The sequence below is a fragment of the Conger conger genome, chromosome 13 (genome assembly GCF_963514075.1).
Source record: "Conger conger chromosome 13, fConCon1.1, whole genome shotgun sequence".
In the NCBI taxonomy this organism is placed as follows: Eukaryota; Metazoa; Chordata; class Actinopteri; order Anguilliformes; family Congridae; genus Conger; species Conger conger.
In genome coordinates, this window is record NC_083772.1 from 45,288,268 (window position 1) to 45,298,646 (window position 10,379).

Below are 10,379 nucleotides of genomic sequence, written 5' to 3' on the forward strand. Positions count from 1 at the left end.
TGTATTTTGCTGTAAATTGTGAAAAAAGTGGAAGAAGATCATTCCTAAGCCCAGTCCCCCTCTTGTCTGTGCAGGGACCTGTATGCAGAGGTGCTGTTCCTAAACTCTGTTCCCCTCTTGTCTGTGCAGGGACCTGTATGTGGAGGTGCTGTTCCTAAACTCTGTTCCCCTCTTGTCTGTGCAGGGGCCTGTATGTGGAGGTGCTGTTCCTAAACTCTGTTCCCCTCTTGTCTGTGCAGGGACCTGTATGTGGAGGTGCTGTTCCTAAACTCTGTTCCCCTCTTGTCATGCAGGGACCTGTATGTGGAGGTGCTGTTCCTAAACTCTGTTCCCCTCTTGTCTGTGCAGGGACCTGTATGCGGAGGTGCTGTTCCTAAACTCTGTTCCCCTCTTGTCTGTGCAGGGACCTGTATGTGGAGGTGCTGTTCCTAAACTCTGTTCCCCTCTTGTCTGTGCAGGGACCTGTATGTGGAGGTGCTGTTCCTAAACTCTGTTCCCCTCTTGTCTGTGCAGGGACCTGTATGTGGAGGTGCTGTTCCTAAACTCTGTTCCCCTCTTGTCTGTGCAGGGGCCTGTATGTGGAGGTGCTGTTCCTAAACTCTGTTCCCCTCTTGTCTGTGCAGGGACCTGTATGTGGAGGTGCTGTTCCTAAACTCTGTTCCCCTCTTGTCATGCAGGGACCTGTATGTGGAGGTGCTGTTCCTAAACTCTGTTCCCCTCTTGTCTGTGCAGGGACCTGTATGCGGAGGTGCTGTTCCTAAACTCTGTTCCCCTCTTGTCTGTGCAGGGACCTGTATGTGGAGGTGCTGTTCCTAAACTCTGTTCCCCTCTTGTCTGTGCAGGGACCTGTATGTGGAGGTGCTGTTCCTAAACTCTGTTCCCCTCTTGTCTGTGCAGGGACCTGTATGCGGAGGTGCATGTCTCAGAGCTCCTGCAGCAGATTCTGAGTGCAGTGGAATACCTTCACCACCGCCTCATCGTGCACCTGGACCTGAAGTCTGAGAACATGCTTGTGACAGATCACAACCTACTGAAGATTGTGGACCTGAGTTCAGCCCAGACGTTCACCCCAGGACAGACCCTCCCTGTGGATCACATTCAGGAAATGAAAGGTTGCTTTTAAACTGCTTTTACTGGGGGGGGAAAGGAGTTAGTTTGGTTGGTTTGCCAATTAACAGGCCTAGCATCAGATTTACTAAGGAAATAGTCACAGCACAGAAACATTTGCAATGTTCTGCAATGCAGTAATAAATGGACAGTGAGCAGCCAGGCATACAGTGGGGTGCAAATATTTGGGCACCCCTGGTTAAATATCTGTCACAATCAATCTGTAGGTGATCAAAAGCAAACCTGAACTGTGAATGAAGTTAAGTTAAACATGAAACTTTTCTGTGAATTTTAAAGATTGTAGGGGTGAGCGAGTGCTGCATTACTCGTATCTATTTCCGTATCCGAGTAAACCAATTAAATGATCCTTTACTCGTTACTCGAGTGGGCATGACGTAACCCGGAAGTGGTGTCATTTAAACAGTCCCCCATGCTACATTTGGATTTGCAGTACATTGAAACCAAGACTTCCACCTGAAGCACAACTACTAGATATTTGCACTCTGTTATGCAGGTAAATTTCTATTAAATCTTTCTCTGTATTCTTGATTTAACAACACCTGTGAGAACAGCCTGTTTTTGTTGACTGTTGTGCCCCTAATTTACCCAAGTATTTATTTTTGTTTCGTTTTTGTGAAAGAAAACGCTGTTTTATTGGATCCGTTTGTAACTGCCTCGTGTGAAATTCATTGTGATACAAATAAATAGTCTTTCTCTGTTATAGTTATCAGTTTGTATTGTCCTTCTCACAGCTCCTGAAGTTTTGGAAAAGCAAGGTGTGGGACCTGAGACAGACATATGGGCCATTGGTGTTTTGGTTTTCATCATGTAAGTGTACATGTCTCCTGTTCATGCTTCGCATCTGTTTCAGATTTTTTTAACGTTATTTCTCTGCCTCATAATTGATTTGACTATTTTATGGTGTGACAGGACAAAATGTAAAAAAGTTCTAGCAGTATTATAAGTATCTGTGCATATATTTTCTGAGATCTTTTGTTCCCACCTATAGGTTGAGTGGAGATGACCCCTTCCAATCTGAGCTACACTGGGAGAGCAGAAGCAACATCAAGAAAGGGAGGATCCAGTTTAGCAGGTGTTATCCGGGACTTTCTGAGGGATCTGTCAGTTTCATTAAGAGGACCCTTAACCACAAGACCTGGTGAGATTACAGAAGCTTTTCCACTGAGGTGTGAGTGCAGCTTTTAGCAGTAGTCAAGCCTCCACCAGATCAAGGCTCTCGCTCTTTGATAAAACTGATTCCCCATTAATGTGGAAGTGAAAAACTGACAGGTGAGCATCTTTTTCCTGATGAACCACTCCATTTTGGCAGGGGAAGACCGTCAGCTGCAGAGTGCCTCCAGCTTCCATGGGTGAAGGGGTGGCATGGGTCATCCCGGCACAGCGACTCCATTGTGTGCTTCTCCACAGACAAACTGCAGGCTTATCTTCAGGAGCAGGAGACCAAGCGGGAGAAAGTCCGCACAAAGATGGATATGCCACTCTCCAATTAAGAGCAGGTCCAGCTTAGCAATGTGGATGTCTCATTCTTTGACCAGCAAGCAATCACATCCTCATGTCTGTGAAACCAAACCATATGCGAACAACAGGAAAATAAAATTGTCTTCCTTCATGCACAGTTATTGTGGAATACCACCACATGTTTATTTTTTGGTTTGGCCTGTTTCTGATTTGGATTTTCTGTAAGAGTTTGCGTAAATGTTATTAACTCAATAAATTGTAAAATCAGATACTGAGATATCCATTTCCACAGGAATTGTTAGCTTGTGAACAAGCTAATTGGACTGAGGAATTGTCTACAATTTAAGAAAGAAACTGAATTTTCATAGATTAGCAGATTAGTTATTTACATTCTGTTGTCAATAAACATATATTTTGTGTTTTTTGTGCATGCTAACTAGTACCTACCGTATGGTGAAAGTGAAAGCTGAAACTAGAAAAGCCAGTGGAGGGACTGGAGGACAGGAGTGATTGAGGATTGTGTAGGGTGTGCCATTGAGGATGCTGTTGCAATAATCAATGCGGGATGTGATGAAGGCATGGGCCAGGGCTTCAATGAGAGGAATGGACGGAGATGGGCAATGTTTCTGAGGTGAAATTTAGTGCTTTTTGTGTGAATTTAGTGCTTTTGAAAAGAGGTTATTGTCAAAATAACAAACAAGTTTACGGGTATGAGGGGAGCACTGTGAAAGTGTCTGGTGAAGGAGAGGTTGTGAGGGTTGTGAGTGGTTGTGAGGGTTGTGAGGGTTGTGAGTGGTTTTGAGTGGTTGTGAGAGGTTGTGAGGGTTGTGAGGGTTGTGAGTGGTTTTGAGTGGTTGTGAGAGGTTGTGAGGGTTGTGAGGGTTGTGAGTGGTTGTGAGGGTTGTGAGTGGTTGTGAGGGTTGTGAGAGGTTGTGAGTGGCTTTGGTGACATCTTTAGAACCGATAATGATCATTTCAGATTTGTCACAGTTCAGTTTCAGAACGTTGACTTGCATCCATGATCTTATTTCTGTCAGGCAGTCAGTCAGGGTGGAGTGAGAGGCAGGGGAGATGGGTTTGGTGGAGATGTGCAGCTGGATGTCATTGGCGTAGCAGTAGAAACGGAGATTGTGACAATATCACCGAGGGGGAGCCTGTAGAGTATGAAGAGGAGAGGGCCAAGCACTGAACCTTGGGGGACACTTTGTGAGAGGGGAACAGTGGCAGAGTTGCAGTTGTTAATGCTGATGTATTGTTGTCTGTCCGAGAGATAGGATTTAAGCCAGGAGAGGGCAGTGCCAGTGGTATTGAGGGACGTTTACAGGTGAATGCTATTTTATTCAGCTGATATAAACTGAATTTCAAAATGCCAAAAGTCTGTCATACAGTAGTGTGCAAAAATGTCACCCCTGGTGAAAAAGCCTTTTATAGTTAATATCAAAGTGAACAGAAGCAAACCTGACCTCAACACCATGGTACAACACTAAAGAAAATTTTTTTTACTGTTTCAAAATAAAAATACAAAAAAGGGAAAAGGCCCTGTGCAAAAGAACCCAGCCAGGCCTCCTTGCATGTTCGGCGTGTTGAGATCTCTCCACAGATTCTCAATAATATTCAAGTCTGGGGACATTCCAAAACCTTCATCCGTCTTTCCTGGAGGTACGTCATGGTTGATTTTGAGGTATGCTTTGGATCACTGTCATTTGCTGGAATACTCAACTTCAGTGTCTGGACTGACCATTGAACATTAGCCTCTAGATTTTGGTGTTCTACTTGCACAATATTTCCTGTGCCCCCAGCTGCCACGCCTCCATGCTTAACAGTTGGCAAGGTGTTCTTCTCTACAAAGGCTTCACCTTTTTTTCTCCAAACATAACTTCTTTGGTGGTGGCCAAAAAATTACATTTTGGATTTGTTAGTCCAAAGCACATTGTTCCAAAAGGCTACAGACTTCTCAATGTTTACATACTTCAGGCGCTTAATTTTGTGTTGAGGTTGTTCTTCCTGGCAACACTGCCATGTAGGCCTTTGTTGTTTAAAGTATGTTGTATTACTGTCCTGTCAACAGCTAGAGAGTTTTTGTAACCTTCTCCTTCTTGGTGGAAGTGAACCATCTTAATTCAACCCATGGTTCTTACCAGACAGGACAGCCACTGCAGTTGGATACTTTAGAAGGCATGGAGTTACTTCAGAATAAAAAGTTCAGCACTGGAATTATAATCACCTGAGTCATTGTAGCCCTAATGAGTAAATTACCTGGGTCTGGGCTTTAGTAATCATCTTTTTAAAAAGTACAAAGAATAATCCAAAAGGGTTCCAAAACTTTTGCGCAAGGCCCTTTTCCGTTTTTTATCATTTCTTAACAGTAAAAAATTTTAATAAAAAGCAACCTTGCTTTAAGATTTGCAGAAAGGGCTCATGTTTAACTCAGTGCCATTTAGAGTTCAGGTTTGCTTTTAATCACATACAGATTCATTGTAACAGACATTTAAACCAGCGAGTAGTTTTAGATATGGGCATGTAAGAAATGTTAGGTTTGAGAAAGTTGGTTGTGCATCTGTGACAGATTAAAAAGCACCACCTCCCCTGCATGATTGTTGCATATTGTGCATTGTCTTATTGTAGTTATAATGAATGAAAAAAAATTATGAAAAAATATATTCATGTACCCAAAACATGGGTAAATATCATAAATTATAAATACTATTATTAATTGTCATTGGATGTGTATTATATTACTGCCATTGGCTTATTTAAATGATCTCACTCAATCTGCCGGTGAAGTGACTGAGTAAAATATACGTATATTGAGTTCTGAATCTATCGGTTTTAATAGCAAAAAGCCTAGTTTAATAGTCAGCACTCTAAATTACAAGTTAGAAAAATATATATTTATATGATTTTGTAATTAAAGATAACAATTGTCAATTCATAAAAATGTTGATAGGCACAGCAACCTGTGGGATCAACCTTCATCAAAATGTACAATTCACAACCATATTACAATAAGAAATATAGTAAATTGCATCATCTAATCTAAATGGACTGGTTGCAGTCATAGAAGCTATGAATGAAAGAAAATACCCAAACACAGCTTGTTTCTCCCAGTGGAATCTTATAAGTTGTAATTGATGTCATATCTTGGGCAAAAATGGTAAAGCATGACATGAACATTACGTTTTGGAGAAAGGACTTCAACTATAATAATGCGAGTTTCCAATAAATATCCAAGAAACTGGATATTGCTACAAGTTATTAATTATTTAGAAAAGCGAGAAAGTTTGAAATAGTCATTTTGGTCATATCAAGCTCCAAAAGTTGTGCATTGCTAAAGTAAGTATATATGGCCGGAAACCAACCACCATAAATTTGACTTTTAGAATCAAGTAGTGCATTCTTCAAGTTGTGCACATTTTGACAAACTAGGTTCCTTAAAGCGCAAAAGTTTGAAATGTTGATTTATGTCATATGTCTAGCTCCAAAAGGTGTGCATGAAAAAAATAAGTAAGATAAGGAACCAAAAACCATCATACATTTGTCATTTCAAAACAATTAGTACATTGTTAAAGAAGCACTGGCACAGTTGAGCTTATTTGGATTAAATGCTTAAATTATGTGTGTAGGCATCACTGTCAGTGTAGCCATTTCCTAAATATGGGGCAAAACTTCTCAAAACAAACATGTCCAGTGTCGTCAAAGTCAAACTCACAGGTCTGGACTCCTATTAATGTGTAAAAGAGAGAAAAGAGTGCACACGCATCCATTGGGAGGCTCAGCGCAAAAAAGAGAAAGAGAGGCCCTGTTTGGATAACCTTGGATTCATTGCTATGCCTGTTTCTTGACATATTAGGAATGCCCAATTTTGAACACAGTGCCGCTTTCCCTTCAATCTCCTCTTCAGGAGGTGAAATGAATGCTCAATTGGGTTACGGCCTGGTGATTGACTTGGCCAGTCTAAAACCTTCTGCTTTTCTCCCTGATGAAGTCCATGCAGTTGCTTTGCTGCATGATGAAGTTCTTCCCAATTAGTTTGGACATACAGTATATATAATATTGTGTTATACAGTACTGTGCAAAAGTTTTAGGCAGGTGTGAAAAAAATGCTGTAAAATAAGAATGCTTTCAGAAATAGAAATGTTAATAGTTATTTTGATCAATTAACAAAATGCATGAACAGAAGAAGTGAATGAACAGAAGAAAAATCTAAATCAAATCAATATTTGGTGTGACCACCCTTTTCCTTCAAAACAGCATCAATTCTTCTAGGTATACTTGCACAGTTTTTGAAGGAACTCGGCAGGTAAGTTGTTCCAAATATCTTGGAGAACTAGCCACAGTTCTTCTGTGGATTTAGGCAGCCTCAAATGCTTCCGTCTCTTCATGTAATCCCAGACAGACTTGATGATGTTGAGATTAGGGCTCTGTGGGGGTCATACCATCACTTTCAGGACTCATTGTTCTTAATGACATTGGCTGTATGTTTGGGGTTGTTGTCCTGCTGCATAATAAATTTGGGGCCAAACAGATGCCTCCCTGATGGTATTGCATGATGGATATCTGCCTGTACTTCTTTGCATTGAGGAAACCATTAATTCTGACCAAATCCCCAACTCCATTTGCAGAAATGCAGCCCCAAACTTGCAAGGAACCTCCACCATGCTTCACTGTTGCCTGCAGACATTCTTGTACCACTCTCCAGCCCTTCTGACCAGACTTCTCCACACAGTAGATGGGTGTACCTGGGTCCCACTGGTTTCTACCAATTCTGAGCTGATGGCACTGCTGGACATCTTCCAATTGCAATGGGAAGTAAGCATGATCTGTCTTTCATGTCTCCTTGGCCAACCACTGCATCTACGGTCCTCGACGTTGCCCATTTCTTTGTGCTTCTTCAACAGAGCTTGGACAGCACATCTGGAAACCCGTCTGCCTTGAAATTTCTGTCTGGGAGAGACCTTGCTGATGCAATATAACTACCTTATGTCTTTTTGATGTGCTCAGTCCTGCCATGGTGTATGACTTCTGACATTGAACTGTCTACAGCAACCTACACAGCTGTTTCTTTTCAGTTAATGATTGTGTTTCAACTTACATATTAAATTGATGATCATTAGCTCCTGCTTGGTATAATTGGTTAATCACACACCTGACTATATGCCTGTGAAATCCTTGACTTTGTACAAGTGTACCTAGAAGAATTGATGCTGGTTTGAAGGCAAAGGGTGGTCACACCAAATATTGATTTGATTTAGATTTTTCTTCTGTTCACTCACTTTGCATTTTGTGCCTAAAACCTTGGCACAGTATTGTATTTCTCTGCAAGTTGGCAGACTTCATGAATTCATCATGCTGCTACCATCACGAGTTACATCATCCATAATGATTAGTCAGCCCACTCCAACCTTTGGTCGAGGTTAATCTTGGTCTCAAAGTCCATGAAACATTGTTCCAGATCTTTAGTGGCTTATCTCTATACTTCTTTGCAAATTGTAATCTCGCCTTCCGATTCTTACTACTGATGAGTGGTTTGCATCTTGTGGTATAGCCTCTATATTGCTGCTCTCTAAGTCTTCTTCAAATGGTTGACTGCAATACCTTCACCCCTGCCCTGTGGAGATTTGTGATGTCAGTCACTGATGTTTTGGTGTATTTCTTCACAGCTCTTGCAATGTTTCTGTCATCAACTGCTGTTGTTTTCCTTGGTCGACGTGTTCGATGTCAGTTGCTCAGTACGCCAGCGGGTTCTTTCTTTTTCAAGACATTCCAAGTTGTTGTACAAGCTATCTCCAATGCCTGTGCAATGGCTGTAATTTCCCCTCTTTTCTAAGCTTCAAAATGGCTTGCTTTTCTCTCAAAGGCGGCTCTCAGGTCTTCATGTTGGTTTATGTCAGGCAAAACCCAAGAGTAGAAATTCGGAACTATTTCTTGTTTAACCAATCAATCTAACACAACACAAGAAACACCTGTCAGTCACATGTTCCAATGCTTTTGCTCACCTAAAAATGGGGTGGTCTGATACAAAAGGTGATATGTTCTAAGGTGCTGAACAAATCTAGATAAAAATACGAGGAAATTTGGATCAGTCAACTCATGTACATCTTTTGACCTCAAACTGAATTGTCTTCAGTGCATAGCAAAAACAATGGAATTGATCTTACTGTTCCAATACTTTTAGAGGGTACTGTATATCTCTTATTTGTGGATAATTCCCACAAATTGTTTTAGATTTGCACGGTAACTCCAAAGTGTGGATGACAGCTATTTCAACGCCATGTCTACCTTAATGTCTGCATTATTGAAAAAACTGAAAATAGACTGATGAAAAAGAGCTGTCCCAGGTTTTACTCAGTACAGATATCCAGCTAACTCAATAATCCTGTTTTGTAAAATACCAATGAAGCTGGCTGAGTAAAACCCGGAACAGCCATTTTTACTTTAGTCCCTGTTCCATATTTGAGGGGGTCCAGGTTTTAATCAGTGCAGAAGTCAAGCTTAGCGAGTTAGCCAGCTTTGTGAAATGCCCCCCTAGTACTAGTGAACAGATTGGCCAATGGCCACACAGGACTAGGACTGTGTTTATTAAAGATTCCAAACACAATTGGTCACCCAGAAAACATGGAGCACCAATGTCCTCGGTTCACATTAAAGTATAAGGGCAGCTCCGGTCTGTATCCACTGGGTTCAGGGAGTTCACAAGTTATGAAGCCAAAATTAGTTGGACGTGGGGACATTCATGAGATGGTCAACATAGAGAAGGGGCTAAAAAACAACTGAGACTGAAAACATTTGTTTATTCAATACAGGGGTATGCAGTAACATTGAGAACAGGGGGTGTAATTCCACACTGAGACTGTACACGGGGCGGACACTGCGGCAGAACGGATGGCTGTCACATTTCACAATCGCAAATATCCCACATGAAATTAACGTCCAAGTGCACCAGGTATTCAAGCCACTGCCATGTCCATAAAAAGTGAGGTCTCTGAAAATTAAAACAAACATAATACAAAAAAAATGTAAAAAAGAATAAACCTAAACAAAGAAATATCAGATGGTTCATGCAGAATCCCTGAAATATAAAAACACCCTTGCTAATAATAATAACAGTGCCACATCACACTTTAAAAACGGATACTAGGACCAGAATGGGGTATGGACAGAGGAAAAATTGTTTGAAATTGCACTTTGGTCTTGAAGAACCAGTAACCCTTATCTGACCAGTGACTGTAGAATCAGGAGCAAAGGTAAAACATCCAGAAATCTAAACAGAGGTCCAATGAAGAAAGACAGCAATCAACCACCAGAAAACAAACAAACAAAAAAAAGATTTGAAAAAAAAAAAAAAAACCTATATCCTTAGTTTGACCCTTTAAAAGTTACACACAAGTGAGCATGTTATCTGCATTTTCACACCGAAGAACCAGCACATTTATAAAATATTCACATTGAAGTGTTCTTCAGTGTGAAATGACAGCATAGAAACATTTTTTTTTAAACCAGCACCCAATGCAAGAGGCAATCAATGCTTCTGTTCTGCATGTAGAACACACAAGATTTATGATGGAGGTCAGCCTTCGATGGGACATCGACAGGAACACGTTCAGCCATGGAAAAGCAGGTGAGCGTTTGGACAGTTAAAATGGACCCTTCGTGAACAGTGTAAAGCTAAGGGAGAAGACTCCTTGTGTAGACTCTGCTTCAGATGCACTGCATTGGTCTTCTGTGGAAATCTCCCTTGTCCCAAGCAGGAGTCCAAACCCACCAATCAGCAGGATTTATAAAATGGTCCATGT

General features: G+C 41.2%; 1 protein-coding gene across 1 annotated transcript in view; it reads left to right on the top strand.

The window, feature by feature from the left end:
• Positions 1–2,703, top strand: part of LOC133107596 (obscurin-like) — a 44,380-nt gene extending 41,677 nt beyond the window's left edge. Inside the window, exons 6-10 of the mRNA XM_061216581.1 lie at positions 75–90; positions 914–1,112; positions 1,860–1,935; positions 2,117–2,266; positions 2,438–2,703. Coding sequence (XP_061072565.1) covers positions 75–90; positions 914–1,112; positions 1,860–1,935; positions 2,117–2,266; positions 2,438–2,618 — 622 coding nt within the window. The 3' untranslated portion in view covers positions 2,619–2,703. The remainder of the gene's footprint in view (positions 1–74; positions 91–913; positions 1,113–1,859; positions 1,936–2,116; positions 2,267–2,437) is intronic.
• Positions 2,704–10,379: the final 7,676 nt, after the last annotated feature.